The sequence below is a fragment of the Bos mutus genome, chromosome 3 (assembly GCF_027580195.1).
Source record: "Bos mutus isolate GX-2022 chromosome 3, NWIPB_WYAK_1.1, whole genome shotgun sequence".
In the NCBI taxonomy this organism is placed as follows: Eukaryota; Metazoa; Chordata; class Mammalia; order Artiodactyla; family Bovidae; genus Bos; species Bos mutus.
The window spans coordinates 90044872-90066668 of record NC_091619.1 but is presented as its reverse complement, the minus strand read 5'-3'; the positions used below and the strand labels follow the sequence as shown (position 1 = coordinate 90066668).

The window sequence follows — 21797 nt, the reverse complement described above, 5'->3', positions numbered from 1 at the left end:
CATTTAAGTGGATGAATTCTTTGAGTAAAAGAAAAGATTAAAGGGCTGAAGGATTGAAATGAGGAGAATATCCGTGGAAGGAAAGTGGGAAGAGGAAGTGGAGCTGCTGAAGAAGTGGATGGAGTGTAATTAGAGGAAGAGAACCAGGGCCATGCAGTGACCTGTGGACTAAGGAGGAGAGTGTTTTAAGAGACAGGGAAAGTGAGTGGCCTCACGGTTCTCAAGTGGTCTGGGAAGTTGAGGGCTAGCTGGGCTAAAGCCTTTGGATCTGCCTCTTAATCGGGCCTCTGTGGCTTGAATACCTTTATTATAAAGGAAACCAGTGGGCAGGGGGTGTCAGTAAATGGCTGGTAAGGCAGTGTAGTTAGGCCTTGCACCCAGCCTACAAGGAGAGCATGCTCTACTTCTGCAATACTGCAGATATAAATAATCTGGGAAAGGTTTTAAGTCAATCATATTGATCTGATTTTCATTTATAATTGATTAACAACAAAAAACCCTATACTTACAAAATGCTTTCCCCACTATGACTTCCCTGGAGGAGGAAATGGCAACCCACTCCAGTATTCTTGCCTGGAGAATCCCATGGACAGAGGAGCCTGGCAGGCTACAGTCCATGGGGTCGCAAAGAGTTGGACACGACTGAGTGACTAACACACTATGACGTCATTTGATCTATATAACAATTCTATAAAGTAAATATTATTATTTTCTCATTTTACAAATGAGAACACTGAGGTTTAGAGAGTTTAATGTAACTTGCCCCAGTTCAGGAAACAAAATAAACTACAAAGCTAAGAGGGACTTAGACCATGTCTTGCCACCTCCTGAAACCCAAAGATGCACCTTGGCAGGCTCAAGGTGTTTGAGCTAGGTACCTTGGACCTTTAAGGCCCAGAGGAAACATAATCTTCTTTGTGAAGCAAAAGTGTTTGTTGAGTGAGTGAATGAGTTAGTGAGTGAATGAATGACTGGGTATGTGATTTGACTTGCCCAGGTTCACAGGGTAACTTAGTGGCAAGGTACTTTCCAGCGGCCTTCCTTTCTCAGGTTGTTCTATAGATTCACACTGTTTTAGCAATCCTGAACTACTGAGACGCTCCTGTATTCATTATCTAGGAATAGTGCCATACAAACTGCCGAAAAATTGTTGTTGCTATTGTTGTTCAGTTGCCAAGTCGTGTCCAACTCTGTGAACCATGAACTGTAGCACTCCAGGCTTCCCTGTCCTTCACTATCTCCCGGAGTCTGCTCAAATTCAAGTCCATTGTGTCGATGATCCATCCAACCATCGCATCCTCTGTCACCCCCTTTCTCCTCCTGCCCTCAATCTTTCTCAGCATCAGGGTCTTTCCCAGTGAGTCAGCTGTTAGCATCAGGTGGCCAAAGTATCAGAGCTTCAGCTTCAGTATCAGTCCTTCCAATGAATATTCAGGGTTGATTTCCTTTAGGATTGACTAGTTTGATCTCCTTGCTGTCCAAGGGACTCTAAAGAGTCTTTCCCAGCACCACTATTCAAAAGCCAGAAAATTAATGGTTTAAACATTAGATTTATTATCTTACATTTCTGTATGTTAGACCTTTAGTACAGGTCTCAGCTAAAATCACGGTGTCAGTAGGGCTGCAGTCCTCCTGGAGACTCTAGGGGAGAATCGGTTTCATTGCCTTTTCCAGTTTCTAGAAGCCACCTGCTTTCTGTGGCTTGTGATTCCCTTCCTCCATCTCCAAAGCTGGTAATGGTGGGTTGGATTTTTCTCACACCTCATGTCTCTGACCCACTCTTCTGCCTCTAACAACTTATGTGATTAGATTGGCTCCACCTAGGTAATCCAGACTCATCTCCTCATTTTGGGGTCCTTGACTTTAATCACGCCTTTTTCCTTGTAAGGCAACATATTCACAGGTTCTGAGGTTTAGGGCATGGATATCTTTGGGAACATCATTTTGCCTATCACAGCACTCCAATTACACTGCTCTTTCAGCTTCTCTGCTCTTGTTCACTCCACTGCTTGTCAAAACTTAGGACAAGAATTGCCTCTTGCATGGTATTCCCTGGCACATTTGCCAGCCAGATTGACTTCTCTGTCCTTTTGACTCTCCTTTGGGTTCCCGTTTCAACACTGTCTGAGAACCTGTGACACTTGGCTGCATTTGTTTTTGTTTAGATGTCTTCTCCTGTGCTTAGACCTCTGTGGAGCTCCTTGAATAAAGGGCTATGTCTTGTTCAACATTCTATCCCAAGTTCTAGCACAGGGTCTGGTACTTAACTAAGTATTTGATAATGTTTGTTAAATGAGCAAAAGACCACTTCCTACAGGGAGTTTTTCTTAACAATGTGCTGGGATGCAGAAACCCCATACTCTTCAACCCAGGGGACTTGACCTAGATCATAAGACCAGCCAGTGGCACTGCTTGCTTTAAAACATAAACTTCATGGAGCAAATAATGACTTTTTGCAGATCATTAACTTCCTTGATGTAGCTACTGACCAACTTGTGACCTTGGGGAAAGGTCATGGAGCCTCATTTTTTCATCTGAATCAGGAGGAGGTAGGACTATATGATCACTGGAGGCAACAGTATAGGTTTAATACTTGCGCTCTGGAGCCAGACTGCCTACATTTGAAACTTGGCCTTGCTGCTTATTTGCTGTGTCCTGTGCAAGTTCCTTAAACTTTTAGTTCCTCAGGTTCTTTACCTGTCAGACAGCGTATCATAGCACCTACCTCATAGGGTTGTTCTGAGAGTTCATTGACTTAAGTGTAGAGTGTTCAGTGCAGTGGCTAACTGTCATTATTCTTATCGCGAAATTCATTTTCTGATCTAAAGTTTCACTGTGCCTTGTGTTTTATAGAAGGCGGTTCCTTAGGCCTCCTCTCTTCTCTTTTCCTGCCCCAGACTGAATGCCTTCCCTGCTGACACTCCTCCCTTTGTCACCCTGTTACTGGCAAATCTTGCACCCCCCATTCTCCTTAGACCTGCCCTGCTTGGAGTGTTTGCCTGGTGTTGGGAGAGCCTTCTGACCAGGCTGGGTGGGGCTGCAGTGGGGGACACTGTGGAGTATACTGCCCCCTGCGGGCCAGGAGCAGTGATCACTTGTCCTGGCCTGAGAGCCCACGTTTTCTGCCATCTGGCCACCTCTCAGGACCTGTGCTCTTCTGATTTGGGAATATCAAGAAGGTGAACAACATTATCTCAACAGAGCTTTATTGAACACTCCCTATATGCCAGTCCCTAATGACTGAGGAGGACAGGGTGTTGGGTTAAGTGTGCAGACTCTAGGGTCAGGCAGCTGTGCTCAGATTCTGGCTTCCACGCTTACTAGCTGTGAGGCCAGGGCAGATTGCTTTGCTGAGCTTCAGTTTCTCACTTGTAAAAAGAGATATAACAATAGTATTTAATTCATTTTTTAGTTATTAAAAAATGAGATAATTCCTATAAAATTTGGAGTAGTAAACAAGAAGCATTCTTAGCAGTGGGTAAGAATTAGAACCTTTTCATTCAGTACTTTAGAGTATAGTTCCATTATTTTGTTTGCAATTGTGTGATTTTCCCAATCAGCTGCATCCATATTCAGATGTTACTACAAAGCCAATTTGAAAGCCAAATGTAAACTTTTTTTTTTTTTTTAATATAACTGATTCAGTTCAGCAAACATTTCTTGAATGATTTGTGGTAGGCACTGTGCTGGGAGCTGGGAATGTATCTTGGAGTAAGGAGTAAGGTGTGGAGTTCTGCCCCCAAGATGTTTACATCAAGCTTAGAGGAAAAAATGAGCATTTAACCTTTCTAGGCAGAGGAAACTGTGAGCTAAGGTACAGAAATTTAAGAAGGCCAGACAGCCTGACCCCAAACAAGGGCATGCAAACTGTTCTCTATGACTAGAACTTTGTCCCTGGGAGGCAAGATGTAGGAAGGTTGAGACTGAAGAAAGAGAGAGACATGGTAAGAGATATGGCCAAAGAGGTTCCAGGGCATTGAGGGCTTGAATCTATACTGAGAAATTAATTTGAAGACAGAGGAGAAAGCCACTGAAGGGCTTCCAGTAAGGGAATGATGTGATCAAATTGTGTTTTTAAAAGGTTAATTAACTTTAATATGGAGGATGAATCGGAGAAAGCCAGTCTGGGGACAAAGATTGGTTAGTAAGTCATTGCAGTAGACCGGTGAAGACGTGATGAGGACCTGAATCAGGGCAGCAGTGAGACTAAAGCGGGAAGTGAGAAAAAGGAAAAGTTATAAGAAATGTTAAGGAGATAAAAACGATGAGTGAGTAGCACTGCCATGAAATACAGGAGGAGGGACTGAGGGGGAAGTGATGAGTTCCACTTTCCATTTTAGAAATGCTGAGCTAGAGGTGGCTTGCAAAATAAGCAAGTAGAGCTGTCCAGCAGGGGCTGGATACGTGGGTCTTGAGCTCAGTGAGAGCCTTTGGAAGTCATCTGCTTGCAGATGGTAGTTGGGCCCCAGAAGCGGGTAAGATTACTCAGGAAAAACAGTTGAAGAAAGAAGAGAAGAGGCCAAGGACAATGCCCCAGCTAGGCTGCACTGGTAATTAAAGGTTTGGCAAGGCACGTAACCAGCAGAAGAGATGGAGAAGGAAGAGGAGAACCATTAACAGGTGGTACCTCAAAAAGCGGTGGAAGAGAATATTTCAGAAGGAAGAAGGCAGCAGTGCCAGATGCCACAGAGTGATAAAGTAACATCACGATAAAAAGGTCCAGTGGACAAGTAGAAGCACTTTCTTTTTGAGGGACTTCTGCATCTTCATTTCTCAAGGAGAAAGCTGCATCAACAGTGCCTTTCTTGGGAAGAGAAAAGGATAAGGTGGGGAACACATGAAGGGAAAGATCTCTATTCCAAAGACACTCAAATGCACCTATAGTATACCATTTACCAGCTTTTTTAGGATTCCTTACAGGTTGAGCCAACCCATGAGATTTTGAGTTGAACTGCATAGATACACACAGTCCCACTACTTAGAAGAGACCCTCGTAAATAATTTCTTTACAACGTTTTTTAGACTCTTTCTCTGCATGTGAGCAAATATATGTATTTATATGTGTATGTGTGTGTGTGTATACAAATGTAATTTTAAAAATAAATATTGACTTATACTATGCAGGCTCTTCTGAGAACCTGAATAAAGTAATCATCTTTCCACGTTACTACATATAGAGCTATTGCAGTCTTTAGTGGCTGCAAAGTATTCATTGTTCAATCGCTCAGTCATGTCTGACTCTTGGTGACCCCATGGACTGCAGCACACCAGGCCTCCCTGTCCATTACCATCTCCTGGAGCTTGCTCAAATGCATGTCCATTGAGTCGATGATGCCATCTAACCATCTTGTTCTCTGTCGTCCCCTTCTCCTCCTGCCTTCAGTCTTTCCCAGCATCAGCGTCTTTTTTACTAAGTCAGCTCTTCCCATCAGGTGGCCAAAGTATTGGAGCATCAGCATCAGTCCTTCCAAAGAGTATTCAGGATTGATTTCCTTTAGGATTGACTGATGTGATCTCTTTGCAGTCCGAGAGACTCAAAAGTCTTCTCCAACACAACAGTTCAAAAGCATCAATTTTTCAGCACTTAGCCTTCTTTATGGTCTAACTCTCACATCCATACATGACTACTGGAAAAACCATAGCTTTGACTATGCAGTCCTTTGTTGGCAAAGTAATGTCTCTGCTTTTTAATATGCTGTCAAGGTTTGCCATAGCTTTTCCTCCAAGCATCAAGGGTCTTTTAATTTCATGGCTGCAGTTACCATCTACAGTGATTTTGGAACCCAAGAAAATCAAGTCTCACTGTTTCCATTGTTTCCCCATCTATTTGCCATGAAGTGATGGGACTGGATGCCATGATCTTAGTTTTTTGAATGTTGAGTTTTAAGCCAGCTTTTTAACTCTTCTCTTTCACCTTCATCAAGAGGCTGTTCACTTTCTGACATAAGGATAGTGCTGTATGCATATCTTAGGTTATTGATATTTCTCCTGGCAATCTTGATTCCAGCTTGTGCTTTATGCAGCCTGGAATTTCTCATGATATAACTCTGCATGTAAGTTAAATAAGCAGGCTGACAATATATAGCCTTGATGTACTCCTTTCATTTAACAAATTGGACCCTTAATGGTGAGCTTGTAGGTTGTTTTTAGCGTGTTGCTGCTGTACACAGTACTGTAATGAATATGTTTATACATGAATCTAATTTGCACACATTGGCAGGGCTGTGTGTAGGTTAAATTCCAGAGTCTGTGTCTCACTCATGTGTATCTACAGCACCAGGCAGTTAGTGGGTGCTCAATATAAGTATTAAAATGCCCTGGGGCTTCCCTGAAAGCTCAGTAATAAAGAATCTGCCTGCCAATGCAGGATCATTCCCCCTGTTCAGTCCCCGATTTGGGAAGATTCCACATAATGTGGAACAACTGAGCCCATGCGCCACAACTATTGAAGCTGTGCTCTAGAGCCTGGGAGCCGCAACTACTGAGCCCACTTCCTGCAATTACTGAAGTCTGTGCACCACAGCTAGAGAGTAGCCCCTGCTTGCCGCAACCAGAGAAAAGCCCACACAGCAACGAAGACCCAGCACAGCCAAAAATAAATAAAATTATAAAATGCTCTGAATTTAGGTCTTTGAGGTCCTGCAGTGTCTCATTTATCTTGGTATTTTTGGCATCCACAACAGTGACCAACAGCACAAAAAAATTGTTTTCCGAATGAATAATCTCAAGGATATGGAGAACTCTGCCCAGAAAAGAAAAGTGTTGAGTACTGACTTCAACTTTTAAATGCCATGTGTTTCAGAAGCACTTCACTAAGCATCGCCAGCTAGGAAGCACCTTGAGCCATTTCTAACGAGGGCTCCGCATTCCTCCCCTTCCCCTTCCTCTGTGTACTGAGTGTTGATATACTTCTTTCCCTGGGCAGTAGAAAGACTTGGTAAAAATTCTTGACAGATAATTGGGTAGACACAAGTTAAAGACTCTTGTCTTCCCTTAAAAGTTACATTTTGTTCTCACCTCCAGGATGCTACTCATAGAACCTTTAAAGCAGGGACGGTTTCTCATTCAGCCCCACACGACTAGTGTAGTTCCTCATACGAAGAGTAGGCCTTCAGTCGACGTGTGGGAAGTAAATAAATCCAGCGAGTGTTGAACTGTGCAGTTGGCGTGATCCGAGAAATTTTCTAAATGTTTTGACCATCTTCTCAAATTTGAATTCTCCATTTTCTTCTGTTCATTGATTCCTCTTTTATTATATATTAAATTTTGTGTACACTAGGATTTGCTCCCGAGCTTCGTTTTTTTAATTCGTAGATCTATCGATCTGTTTTTTTGGTGCCAGTCCATATAATTTTAGTGGCTTTATAATATGTTCTAGTATCTTATAAGTCTAATTATACCTCAGAATTCCTCTTTTTCAAAATAGTATTTTATACTCTTGTTTTTCTAAAATAAGTCTAAAATTCTGAAACTATTACAGCATTGTTAATCAGCTATCAGTTCAGTTCAGTCACTCAGTCGTGTCCGACTCTTTGTGACCCCATGAACCACAGCACGCCAGGCCTCCCTGTCCATCACCAACTCCCAGAGTCTACCCAAACCCATGTCCATTGAGTCGGTGATGCCATCCAACCATCTCATCCTCTGTCATCCCCTTCTCCTCCTGCCCTCAATCTTTCCCAGCATCAGGGTCTTTTTAAATGAGTCAGCTCTTTGCATCAGGTGGCCAAAGTATTGGAGTTTCAGCTTCAACATCAGTCCTTCCAATGAATACTCAGGACTGATCTCCTTTAGGATGGACTGGTTGGATCTCCTTGCAGTCCAAGGGACTCTCAAGAGTCTTCTCCAACACCACAGTTCAAAAGCATCAATTCTTCTGCGTTCAGCTTTCTTTATAGTCCAACTCTCACATCCATACATGACTACTGGAACAACTATAGCCTTGACTAGACGGACCTTTTGGACTTTGTTGGCAAAGTAATGTCTCTGCTTTTCAATATGCTGTCTAGGTTGGTCATAACTTTCCTTCCAAGGAGTAAGCATCTTTTGATTTCATGGCTGCAGTCACCATCTGCAGTGATTTTGAGCCCCAAAAAATAAAGTCAGCCACTGTTTCCACTGTTTCCCCATCTATTTGCCATGAAGTGATGGGACCAGATGCCATGATCTTAGTTTTCTGAATTTTGAGCTTTAAGCCAACTTTTTCACTCTCCTCTTTCACCTCCATCAAGAGGCTCTTTAGTTCTTCACTTTCTGTCATAAGGGTGGTGTCATCTGCATATCTGAGGTTATTGATATTTCTCCCAGCAGTCTTGATTCCAGCTTGTGCTTCCTCCAGCCCAGCATTTCTCGTGATATACTCTGTATATAAGTTAAATAAGCAGGGTGACAATATACAGCCTTGACGTACTCCTTTTCTATTTGGAACCAGTCTGTTGTTCCTTGTCCAGTTCTAACTGTTGCTTCCTGACCTGCATACAGGTTTCTCAAGAGGCCTACTACTCAGATATAAAATAAAAAATTAATAAAATGAGTGTAAAGCTGTTTGGATGTATTCTAATAAAAGTGGCCTACTGACGTTTTTTATCATAGTTACATTAAAACTACAAATTAATTTTTATATTGACATCTCTGTACTAGTCTTTCCATCATATAATATGATATATGTTCCTCTTTCATTAAGATTTTCTGTTGCATATTTTAGTAAAGGCATATGTATTTCTTCATACGGGTTTCTCATTCCTCAACATTTACCATACACCCATTCTCCTGACCCCTACTTCCTGCCACTGTGTTTTCTGCTGGAGATACAAAGATGAATGTGTCACAGCTCATGCCCTCAAGGAGCTCACTTTGGTGGCAAGAGAGATAACTGATCAGATAATTATAACTAATTATAATAGTTATTGTGATGAACAGAAGCGTAAGATGCTAAGGAATCACAGAGGAGAGTTACCAACCAAGATTGGGGGTTATTAAGACTTCGAGGATGAGAGGACTCCTGAACTAGAGCAGAATAGAAGTTAACCAGATGAAGAAAGAAGAAAACATACTCTAGGCAGACAAAATGCTCTTTGGAGTATATGTTCAAAAGTAAAGAGGTGAGAAAATTATTGAAGTGTCTTAGGAACTGCAGCGGAGAAGGCAATGGCACCCCACTCCAGTACTCTGCCTGGAAAATCCCAGGGATGGGGGAGCCTGGTGGGCAGCTGTCTATGGGGTCACACAGAGTCGGACACAACTGAAGTGACTTAGCAGCAGTAGCAGTAGGAACTGCAGTAGCTAGAATATCACACGACAGCAGGCTGACAGCTGGAAACAAAACTGGGAGGGAGACGGGAGGGTGGCGGATTGTGAAGGTCCTTGTGTGACAAGAGAGAAGAATTTGGGTATGGGATTGAAAGATTTAAGTGGGGGAGTGTAATGGTCAGATTAATGTTTTAGAAAAAATATCCCTGAAAGAGAAAATAATAAAGTTAAATAAAGGTCACTCTGGCTGCAGTGTGGAAGATGGCATTCAGGGTTCCAAACTTCAGCTGACAGGCCAGCAGGCTGCTGGAGTCATCTGGAGGCGACATGCCCTGCGGTAACGGCCGTGGTGATGGAGGTGGCGCTTAGGAGTGGTTCCAGAGCTACGAAGGAGACAGGCACATACACAAACAGCAAGCACGGGCACATGCGGCCCCCTCTTGTTAATGTGCTGCTAAGTGGTTTATGGTTTTCACTAGTTTAAGCATGACTTTCCCCCTATTATATTCTGTTTATGGCTAACATAAAAAAGCTATTGATTTTTTAAAAAATACACCTACTTTGATATTCTTACACTTTTTAATTCTAAGTACTTACTTGATTTTTTTTTTGGCTTTTCTATGTGTTTAGTTCTATCTAAGTATTTTTGCTATGGTAGTTTTCGACCTTTTCCCTCTTTTTCCATTTTTATTATGAAAATCTCAGACAGTCACAAACATAAAGACAAGAATACAGACTCACATAGGCCTTTCACCTATATTTGATTCATCCAGTCCAGTTCAGTTCAGTCGCTCAGTCGTGTCCGACTCTTTGCCACCCCATGAATTGCAGCACGCCAGGCCTGCCTGTCCATCACCAACTCCCGGAGTTCACTCAAACTCACGTCCATCGAGTTGGTGATGCCATCCAGCCATCTCATCCTCTGTCGTCCCCTTCTCCTCCTGCCCCCAATCCCTCCCGGCATCAGAGTCTTTTCCAATGAGTCAACTCTTCGCATGAGGTGGCCAAAGTACTGGAGTTTCAGCTTTAGCATCATTCCTTCCAAAGAACACCTACTATTAAAATTTGGTCCTATTCACTTTATCTTTCCCCTTCCTGTGTTTTTGTGCTGTTACTGAAGTATTCTAAAGCAAAATCTCAGACCTTTGGTCATTTTAGTTCATACTTCATTCAGTATGCATCTCTAAAAAAATACGTTTTCTTACATAGCCACAATGCTATTATCATACTTAACAAAATCAACAGTAGTCCTTGGCATAATTTAATAACCAGTGTATATGCATATTCCTTGTTTATCTCCAAGTGTATTTTGATTGGCTTATTCCATTCAGGATTTGGATTGCACATCACATTTGATAGTTTGAACTCAAAAACTCTTTTAATCTTTATCAATCTATAACCTTACTGCCTTTTATAAAAAAATGTCATTGACAGTTGAAGAAACCAGTCTGTTGTCCTGCAGAATGCCTCACATTCTGGATTTGTCTCTTGTGCTATAATTTAACTTACTCCTCTGGCTCACGTATTTTGTTTTAACTGGAGGTTAGCTTTGAATGATGAGTTAGTTGGGTTGTGGTTCATTTTTTCCTCAGAAAGAGAGTGCAAGACTACTTTGTAGGTAGGTCTGTGAAGTGCTGCCTCCGTCTGATAATCCCACTCAGGACGCTGAGATTGATCAGTGGAGGTGATGACAGCCCATCCTTCCACTGTAGATTTCCCCATCAATTTTTCATTGACTGTGTTCACCCACTATTGATTGTCACCTAAATAAATTATTTCATTGTGGGCCACAAAAATTTCTTTAAATACTGTCAATTTTACCATATTCATTAGCTGAATAAAGAACATTTTATCAATAACTGGGACTGTTTGGTTGTCCTAAAATATAACATGTACTGAAAAGACAAGATAAATGCTTAATTCATTTTCTTTCATTGCAAGTTTTGGATTAAGGAGTTGGTACCTTCGCTGTTCCGTTTTAAGTATCTATTGATCATGCTTCTGTTTTATGACTTATTGCATTAGCTGACCCAGTGGTTCTTCCCTAGTGATTATCTCATTAGCTCAGCCTTTGAGACAGAGGTCTTCATTTGCACAAGAGCCTCTACATCCTTAGGTATGTGAATGACTTGCTAAGGGCCACACATCAGTCCTTCCAGTCCTACACTTCTCAGAAGACAGAACAATGTTTCCTTTGGTTTCTGTTCTCTTGTTCCAGGTCATACTGTGAACAAGATGCGTCAACACTCAGATTCAGAAGTGGCTTGTCTTGCCAGAGAAGTTTACACTGAGTGGAGAACTTTCATAGAAAAACATGTCAATAGACCTTCCATAGAAGTCCGAAGTGATGCCAAAACTGAGACATTTAGGAAAAATGCCCAGAAATTACTCTCAGAAGCCTTGGAATTAGAGGTAATGTCTTGGTTGGAATGTGATTATTAGATATTCTTGGTTAAATGACCTTCACATTTTCACAATGAACTTTCATTCTCTTTAGGACCATAACTATTCTGATTTTATTTTTTAAAGATTCTGGATTTGTAAACATTCTGGGAGACAGTGTTATGTAAGGAGTGCAGGCATTGGAACTAGCAAGACATGGATTAAAACACTGGCTTACGTATGTACTGGTTGTGACACCTTAGGCAAGTCTCTTAACATTTCAAAGACTTTATTTTTCAATCTGTAAAATGAAGATTATAATTCCTACTACCTAAAATTTTTGGAAAGATTAAATGAACTATATGTACAAAAGAATAGTATAGTGCCTATTGGTTAGAAGTCACTTCATGAATGTTGGTTCTTTCCGATTTTTGAAATCCTTTCCGTAACAAATACCATATGATACCATTCATATATGGAACCTAAAATATGACACACATGAACTTATTTATAAAACAGAAACACCCGCAGAAATAGAAAACAGACTTATGATTACCAAAGGGGAAAGAGATTAGGAGATGGATGAATTAGAGTTTGGGATTAGCAGATAACAAACCACTGTATACAAAATAGATAAACAACAAGGACCTACTGTATACCACAGACAACTGTATTCCATATCCTATAATAAACAGTAACAGAAAAGAATATATACACACACACACGCACATATACATACATATAATTGAATCACTTTGCTATATTCCAGAAACTGGCACAGCACTATATATCAACTATACTTCAACAAAAATAAATGAATAAGTAAAATTCTTTCCCACTGAAGCAAAAGTTCTGAGATGGACTCTTATGCAATATCAATGGCACAATAAATAACTGTTTTTTGAAAAGACTACTACATTTTTTGTCCGCATTCTACCTTAAGTTCTAATGCTTATAATCAGTTGACTAGACATAATCTCTATCATCTTTGGGACCAGCAGTTAGATGGTGTTAGTGGTTTGAGGTACAAATGCTGGAAGAGAAATTTTTGTTCATTAGCAATAATATCAATCATCATCATCAAATGAATCTTATATTCAGTTAGTATTCTGGGAAAATCAGACATATAACATTGGTATTTTTTCCTCCTCTCAAGGTACCCCTAATAAAGTATCCTTAAAGAATGATTTAATAATATTAACAAAAAAGAAGCAATTCAGAAGTTTGATTTAAATACTCGACTAGATCTGTCACTATATTCTCTAAAAAAATATTTTAACCTTTCTGTCTCAATTATGCATCCACAAAAGAAAGGCAAATGGATTTGTGTATATTGTTTACTTTATTTAAAAATAAAATTTTGAGTTTTTAATACAAACATGATAGAAAATGGAAAAATATAGAAAGGAAAAATAAAGTCACCATTGAACCTACTATCCAGACATAATCTTGTTAACATTTTGGTGCATTTCCTGTTGGTAAATTATTATAGCTTTTTCAAAGAATTGTGGTCAAGTTATGATTATCCCAGGTTTATTATGAGTCTGTTATGTTATGTGCTAGCTGTTCCGTAAAGTATTTTTATTGATTATTTAAATGACATTGCACAAAATTGACAATTATTTATTTTTATGTTATATTTAATCTTGATCAGTATCAGTATCATCTTGTACATAGTTTTCTATTATTTTTATCTATCTCTACTTTTTGTGTTTTTAACTTTTACTGTCTATTTGATGGTTCAGTGAATTAATATACTGTAAGTTTGTTTAACTTTTCCTAAAGAAGCATTAATATGAACATTAAGCCCTTGGAAGAGAGAAAAAAATATGAAGATCGTAAGTCTAATTTTCCAGAGTCATTGATTAGCCAACAAGACTTGATATTTGATATTTTAAGAGAAGTTTATTTTTCAAATAAACCAAAATTATTGCAGAAACATAGAGTGTGGATATATAATATGTAGTTAATGTGGTGGTAAATACCAGTTCCCTATGGTATCTTTTTAAGTAAATGATAATAACGAAGCTATGCTTGTAAGGATTAATGAGCAGTTTGCCTGCTATATTAAACTCCATAATAATTATCCTTTTAGTTTATCCATTAATTATCCTTTAAATGGCACATCAAGTGGTAAGCACTCAAGTGTTACAAAGCAAAGTTAAAAAAGTGATACATTTGTTAGTGCTTTCCAATATAATTAGAAAAAAATATCAGATTAAGCATAGTTGAATGGTTTTGCTCACAAAGAGTAAATTTTAAAAACTAGAAGCGTGCATCTTACTGTCTTTCTTGGCCAAAGAAAGTCAATCTCTTTTCCTTGCATAAACAGCACTTTATAGTATTTTTATATATAGTTTGATACATCAGAAAAGATAAATACAAACACTTTTTAAAGTTAACTCTTAACACCCATCATCATCTGAAACATTTTCATGTTAGGGTAAATCAATGAACCATCTAATCCAGTATCTGGTCTTTGACAATAAATAATGCTGAGTGCATTCATATCAGACATCAGATCTCCATAAATGTATTTTATCAGGCAGAAGTAAACCATTGGGTAAGTTATTGGCCCAGTGACTTAAAAGCTTTTGCAATTTGATTTTAGCATGTGTTTTTTTTTTCAAATCTACTTATTACGTTTTTATAGAAAGTAATGTTTCCATGATATTTGTTTTGGTCTAAGTAGTGACAGCCACAGATGAAGAATATATACACACAGCCCCAATGTGCATCTCTCTATTACTCTACAGATCTTGGTTTCCAGATTCGTGGATTGTTTCCTTGTTCTTGGAATAATGGAGTAGATGAATAAAAACTCATTGTTGAGACCCATGCTCCATTCCCCTTTACTTTCTCCCTTCTAGATCTTCTTTGTTCTTCCCTGCATTTTAGATCTTTCCTCATATGAACGTCCCCTGTGGTGTCATTCTCTTACTTCCCCTTCCTCATTATCCACTCCCCTTCCTACCTCACGGCCTGTGATCATTTTCCTATTATGCCATTAAAAAAAATAAATCTGATTCTCAAAGTGAGCCTGTTATCGTTAAGAGTTATGAAGCACTGGCTGGTTGGCCCAGTTGGCTGTCAGATGGTGCTAATGAGACCCAGGTCAGGCGTACATCCCCATATGGGACTGTTAGTTTTTTCTTTGCTTAATGGCCTCAGACTGCACCTCTGGTTTTGACCAGCTCTTTAATAAATGTATTCAAATGGTCAAAAAGGAGTGTGGGTATATATGTACAAGTTCAATCATGCTATTGGAAAACTCATACAAAGTTTCCTTTAGTGGATGTTCAATTCCCCAAGTGTTTAGTTCTGCTACTACTGGTGCCAGCGGAGAATGCGAACATAGATGAGCTGCAGTCCTTATCCTAAGAAAGTTTACTGTCTCCTGACTAAGAGCCTGCAAATAATATGAGGCAAGATGAAATCTGTCTGAAATAGTGGTACTAGGAAGAGGTGTAAACACACAAAAGACAGAACAGTGAAATCTGATGGGGAAATCTGGGAAAAGTCCATGGAAAAGACAGCAGTTGAACTAGCCTTAGAATGGTTGGAATTTGCTCACTAGAAAATACATATAAAATAGAAACATATTTCATCTGCTATATATAGGATTTTACTGAAAGAGCAGAAAAGGAGGGAGGTATACATGGGGAAAGAGGAAATTCATTTAACAAATATTTACTGAGCACTTAATATGTGCCAGTACCTATGCTAGGCATGGGAAATTTAGAAATGGATCTAGCATGGTATCAGCCCTGGAGGCACTCAGAATCTTCTGAGGGAAATAGGCAAATAGAAGTTATAATGCAGTGTGGGAAGTTCTGCACTTCAGATAAACACACTAAGAAGAGTTTCTTCCCTTGCTGTTAAAAAGCTTACAGTCATGGCAGACATCACTAATTGATGATGGCCCCATTTCTTCTGAATCCAAAATCCTTGACATAAGACAGCTCGGGGTGGATGTGTTTTATATCTTCTCCCAGTTTGTCCATGATTGGACAACTCAATAACACATTTTCAACCCATAGGTACAAATATATAAGGAAGGCAAATCAGATTTTCTGTCTCTAGGAAGCTGACCTAGGAAATACCAAGAAACAACAACGGAAGTTTTGAAACAGAAGGAATCTTGGAGGAGTTTCAAGGAAGCAGAAGCTATGGATAGAGATGTATGGCAGGAGGAGAGAATAAGGCAGTTAGAACTGATAGTAAGGTAAATGAAAAGGAGCAAAAATATGTGAAAAAGAGATCAGGCAGATCACGAGAGACACAGAGAAAGGATTTGGCCCATAAATAAATCTCCCTAGGTTCCTTACAGCATTCTTGTTCCCATTCATACGTGTGTCCCATAGCAAAGTCCCTTTTTCTCAAGGTCTTAGTAAGACTCTGGTCCTTTCACCTGAAGTTGTTGTTCTTGTTGTTCAGTCGCTAAGTCGTGTTTGACTCTTTGCAGTCCCATGAACTACAGCATGCCAGGCTTCTCTGTCCTTCACTGTCTCCCTGAGTTTGCTCAAATTCATGTCCATCAAGTCAGTGATGCCATCCAACCATCTCATCCTCTGTCGTCCCCTTCTCCTTGCCTTCAGTCTTTCCCAGCATCAGGGTCTTTTCCAGTGAGTCAGCTCTTTGCATCAGGTGACCTAAGTATTGGAGCTTCAGCTTCAATGCTTCACCCAAAGGGGCTTACCTAAATTACCAGGTTAGGACCCACTGGGAAAGACTCTTAGCTTGGGTAGGTTTGGAATATCCAAAGGCGTTATAAGAGGCGTTTTTCACTTTGTGCAGTGAACACACTATACACAAGGATACATGATGAATCACTTTCCTTTATGGTTTACATTTTAGTATTACGAATGTTTTTCTTCATGTCTTCATTCTGACTGGCTTTCATTTAACAAGAGGCATCCATGAGAATCGTTAGTTGCTTGCTTCTCCTTCCCATCACATCGCTGGGATAGCTCCGGTCCTCCTGCCCCATGGTTTTCTGTGTACGCACCTCTCCTTTCTAGGGTGTGACTTAAGGGTAGGGTGTCAGGTCTTTTCTGCTTGGGTGTCTCAAATATCTAAATCAGACCACACTCAGTGGTAACTCAATAGCTATTTGTTGAATGAAGTATGAATAAGTATTCAGTTCTGTGAATTTCAAGGTACTCTCAGGTTCTTTATATATATATATACACACTATAATTTAATGGAATGGCCATGATTTATTTTTGCAAAGGAGCACGTACCCTTCTTCCCCGAACAACCACTCCCCTCAAAACGAAGGAAAAAAACCAGACTTTTTTCTTGCCCGTTATATCAAGTGAATCTCTAAACAGTCAGTAAGTAAGCACCCTCACACTGGGATGAGGAACCCCACATTGGGGTGAGGAGCCTCTCTTGCAAATGTTGCCGGACAAACGCTGGGCAGACGGCCGGCCACCCTTACCACCTTGTAAAGTAGTCTGGTTCGGAGGCTGCCTCAGGCTGGGGGCTAGTTCATTGCCCACCCAGGAGGCCATGAACGCTCGAGGAATCTGGGTTTTAGAGAGCTGTGGCGCCAAGCCAACTCACTCCAGCACCCTCCTTGGAGATGATCAGTCAGTCATCAGGACCACAAACCTCCCTGAACGTCTTTCGTCTGTTACATCTAAGCAGACGTCTGGGCCTGGATATTCATCTTCTCTCTCTCTGTCTCTCAGTCCTATTCTGCTCCCCTGCTTGGGTCTCATTTCTTCCAGGATTCTTCATTCATTTTGGTCTGTTGGTCTCTCTTTTTTGTTAGGATGCTTTTTATCAAATGTCAGATAATCCTTTTTTAATTTTTGGTGCATTTTTTTCTTAAACTTGTCCTTTTTAAAGTATAAGTACAGTACATATATGTACAGCTCACTGAATTTATCACCAAGCAAATGGCCACGTCACCTGGCCTGATCCTACTCTTTCTCCAGGTCTCACGTCAAGCACTCACTCTTTCCTGGGCTGGGTCCCTTTGCTGTATCTCAGTGCCCCAGAACTTGCTTCTGTTTCCTCTCCCAGCCCTCGCTACACTGCCAGGGTCTGCTCCTGTCTGTCTCCAGCTGGCCCATGCTCTCTGTGAAGTCAAGAGCTGTATTGACATTGTTCACTGCTCTTTTCTCAGCCCAAGCACATAGTAAGTGCTGAGTAAGTATCTGAATATATGGTTGGGTAGGAGGGAAAGAGTGAAGGAAAAAAAAGCTAACGAGAGAGAAATTTGTTTCCTGTTTTCAAGGAATTCATTCTCAGGGAAGACAACACCATTCTGCTGTGAAAATGACTACGGGGAGCTCAGGACATTATGGCAGCCCTGAGAAGAACTTGTAGTCCTTTAAACTAGGATTAGCTTTTTTGCTTTTTGTATTTTAGCTACACGTACAAATAGGAATGTGTTTCCTGGGACATTGTGTCTTGCTGAGAGAGCAAGTACCTGTGCAGAGGTGTAGAGGTGTGTGAAAGCAACTGAGCATGCTCAGGCTAGGCTGGAGTCAGGACCAGGGAGGCAAAGAGTGAGCGATGCGCCTGGAAAGGAAGGAGTGAGGGGGTCCCCAACCAGCAGCCCAGTCTGGCCTACATCTGGAGCATGTGGACAAAGTCCCAGACCTATCCTTCTTTGATCAGGCCTGTGGCTTCAGGAGGGCTTGGACCTGAGGCGCACACCCCAGCATAGCCACAGATCCTATCCTCTCGGCCCTTTTCTGCTTAGCTGACCTTGTCGGGGTCTCTCCAAACTCACATGGTCCCTCAGGAGGCTATGGGGGCAGTGAGTATGGTAAAAGGGAAGAAACATGAGTGTTCGAGTCAGAGTCCCAACTTCTCTTAATAGTTGTAAAATCTGGAGCATTTCTTTACCTTTGAACCTGTTTCCTCATCTGTAAAATGAGATAATAGGAGTTGTTAAGTGTTAAATGTGAAAAGTGATTTATAAACTGCTTAACACACATTTAGGATCCAGACCCAGTGTTTAAAAATGCTATAAGGGGTTAAAAAGCACTTTCAAACAAACAAACAAAAAGTATAAACTCTTACACTGATTTATTATCCTTGGTCTTCGTTTCCTGGTTGGTAAAGTACAGGGCCCAGAGCCCAGAACCCATTGCTTGGTTCAAGCCAGTTTCCTGTTATAATGGCAAATATTACCACCCGGCAGGGGTTGTGAATGAGGTCCCTGTCACAAAGCACATGGCCTTGTTCCTTAATTGCCAGGGTGGAATTAATTTGCTCTTCCTGTTTCTCTTGTGACAGGAAGTAGATGTCCTTGAATTTCAGTTGATTAATGGAGGCCTCTGAGCAAAGTGCTCCAGCCTCTCTTGCTTTTAATCTTTATGCAATGCAAGGCCCTAATTTGATAATTTTTCTGTTTTTTTAGATGGATCACCTACTGGTTGAAAATATTGAACGGGAAACGTTTCATCTCTGCTCCCGCCTCATTAATGGGCCATACCGGCGGACGGTGAGAGCCCTGGTCTTCACATTAAAGCATCGAGCTGAAATCCGGGAGCAGGTGAAGAGCGGCATGCTGCCAGTCGGCACGTTTGTACAGACCCACAAAAAGTGACCTGAGGGTGGTTCCAGCACTGGGCTGGGCAGAAAGGAAAATGGGCCTCTCTCTGCCATTCAAAGATTCTTTTGAGTTTGGGCGATGGTTGATGCTGGCTGTGCTAAATTTTCCCATGGTGCCATTCCTTCAGACAGAGGATGCAGAGCCCTGGAGACAGGCCTGCAGGAAATGCTTCATTAGCTGGAGTGCGCTGGGGCTGCCTAACAGGACGAGTGCTCGCTGTCACTAGGAAGCGCAGTACGGTTGCCATCGCCCAACACAGTGAAAGGGTGTGGATTTCACTGTGAGTATGCCAAGGACACCTCTAAACTTCCCCCGCGTCAGGCGGATGAAGTTACTGCTTTATTTCACCACCCTGCAGGTAACTGAAACTCAATTACCGCTGCTGCTCACTCGGTTCCATCCCCCCGAGTTTAGATAGCGCCAGTGCCTCTCAGAACTCCCCCGTCTGTTCTCTTTGCGCTACCCCAGGGGTGAGCCTGCTGGAGCCCGCCAGCTACCCCTTCTTTGCAGAACTGACTTATCTGAACGTTTCAGCTCTCCCTGGAAGACCTTCCGCACACTGGTCTCCAGAGCCCCCATGCTGGGGTTTCTAATGAGGAGCTGGCCTGAAGCGTGCCCACTCCTTGGAGTTTATTTGAATATGCTGGCTGCCTCGGTTTAGGGCTCTGTAGAAGATACCTAATGGAATTGCTCTTGAAATGAATTACTGTAAGAGAAAAATTATATACATATTTTTTTAAAACAAAATACCTGTATATAGGCTTGCTTAAACAATTATGGAACTGATACTTGCTTTTTTTAAAAAAATAATAAACTGGGGCTTTTTTCCCCTAAAACCAAAGGTATGGCTTTTTCATTGAAAAGTGTTTTGAGGTGAGAAAAGAGTATAGTTGGTGAAAATAAAGAATGATTAGGCAGGAATTTAGGGAGATAGAATGAGACCCCAAAAAGACTTTTTAGGTCAGGGGAGACTGGAGCATGTTTGTAATCTGAAAAGAAGGAGCCAGTAGAAAGGAAGAAGTTTGGGGAATTCCTGTTTGGTCCAGTGGTTAGGACTCTCTGCTTCCATTGCAGGGGTTCCAGATTCCCTGGTCAGGGAACTATAAGGTCCTGTTAGCCTTGGGGCTTGGGCCAAAAAGAGAAATTTAAAATCCAGAAAAGGAAGAGATAGATTAAAAAAGCAAGGACACCGTCTCGCTCTCATTTTCTCTCTCATACACAGTTTTTTTTCTGATATTCTTGATAGTAAGTTGTGTACATCGAAGATCTTTATCACAAATGACAATAAACAATAAGCTATGCGGAACCTCAAAAATATTCAAGAAAGTGAAGAATAAAGCAACAATACAATGCCATTTTCACCAATAAAACTGGAAAACATTTAAAATGAAAATGCCAACTTCTGTTGAAGATGTGGTGAAATGGTCCCTTTTTACACTGATGGTGGGAATATGAATGACCACATCCCTCTTGGAAAATAATCTGCCAATATTTACTCATATTTAAGACAACGTCTGTACACTGACCCAGCAGAGAAGTTTCCTAAAGAACATAATCCTTGTAAGGACATTGTGTGCAGCTTTATTGTGGGAGGAGGAAGACTGACAGTGAGTAGTCAGTCATTGAAAAGAAAGTATGACTTCTGCATCCATTGACCTGAAGGATTGACCAAGATGTATTAAGTGCGGGGGCAGGGGGGTGGGGGTGAGAATTTACAGAGAAATGTCTTTAATAAGAATTCAGTTTTATAAAAAAGAAGCAAAAGAATCCTATATATGAATATATGTCTTTGTACAGGATTATATGAGCAGTGTATGAAAGGGTATGTATCAGACTATTTCCACTGGCTGCCTTAGGGAAGAGAGGGGAGCCAGAAGATGGCATGAAAGGAAATAGGAGATGGGGAAGAAAAAAGTCTAGCAAAATGAAATATGCCAATGTAATAATGTTGAATGTATTTGTATGATTTTATATGTACTTGTGTTTATATTTTTGCTGTTATAGTGGATTAAGCTTATCAGAGATTTGTTTATTTTAGAAACTTTTTTGTTTGTTTGTTTTTTAAAGCAAGGACAGAAAGAAAGGGCCTAACATTGTCTACCTTCTAAGTGCTAGATCCTTTTCCTAAGATAATTTATTAGCATTTACATTGATCTTTATACAGTTTAAAAAAGCCTGTTGAATCATCTCATCTATTTTATTACTAAGTTTTGTTTCAGTTTTTTTAGATTTCTTCTTTTATTTGGCAGTCATTTGCTGAGCACCCATTCCATGGTGCCTTGTGGATACCTAGCGGGAGCTACAGATGAGACCCTGAGGCTCACCAAGAAGAAGTATCTTGTTCAGTTTCCCACTGCTAGTAACTCTGGGAAATTGAATAATAATTGCTCAGCACTGTGCTGGACATTTTTAAAAATACCCAATTAAAGATGAGAAAAGTAAGGCTCACAGTAGTTTCATAACTTACTTAAGGTCACACGGATAGTGAATAGCAGATCTAAGCCTCAAAACTCAGGTGATTTGCCTATATATAGCTTCCCTGGTTGATTTCATCCACGCTTATGGTTTCAAGCGTCTTTTACATGCTGAT

General features: G+C 40.7%; 1 protein-coding gene across 3 annotated transcripts in view; it reads left to right on the top strand.

The window, feature by feature from the left end:
* TCEANC2 (transcription elongation factor A N-terminal and central domain containing 2) overlaps nucleotides 1-21294 on the top strand; it is a 45478-nt gene extending 24184 nt beyond the window's left edge. For 2 of the 3 annotated variants that reach the window (XM_070367990.1, XM_070367991.1), the window contains exons 4-5: nucleotides 11468-11661; nucleotides 19013-21294. In XM_070367990.1, coding sequence (XP_070224091.1) covers nucleotides 11468-11661; nucleotides 19013-19201 — 383 coding nt within the window. In that variant the 3' untranslated portion in view covers nucleotides 19202-21294. The remainder of the gene's footprint in view (nucleotides 1-11467; nucleotides 11662-19012) is intronic. The other variant, XM_005897236.3, reaches the window with a different exon arrangement.
* The last annotated feature ends 503 nt before the right edge of the window (nucleotides 21295-21797 follow it).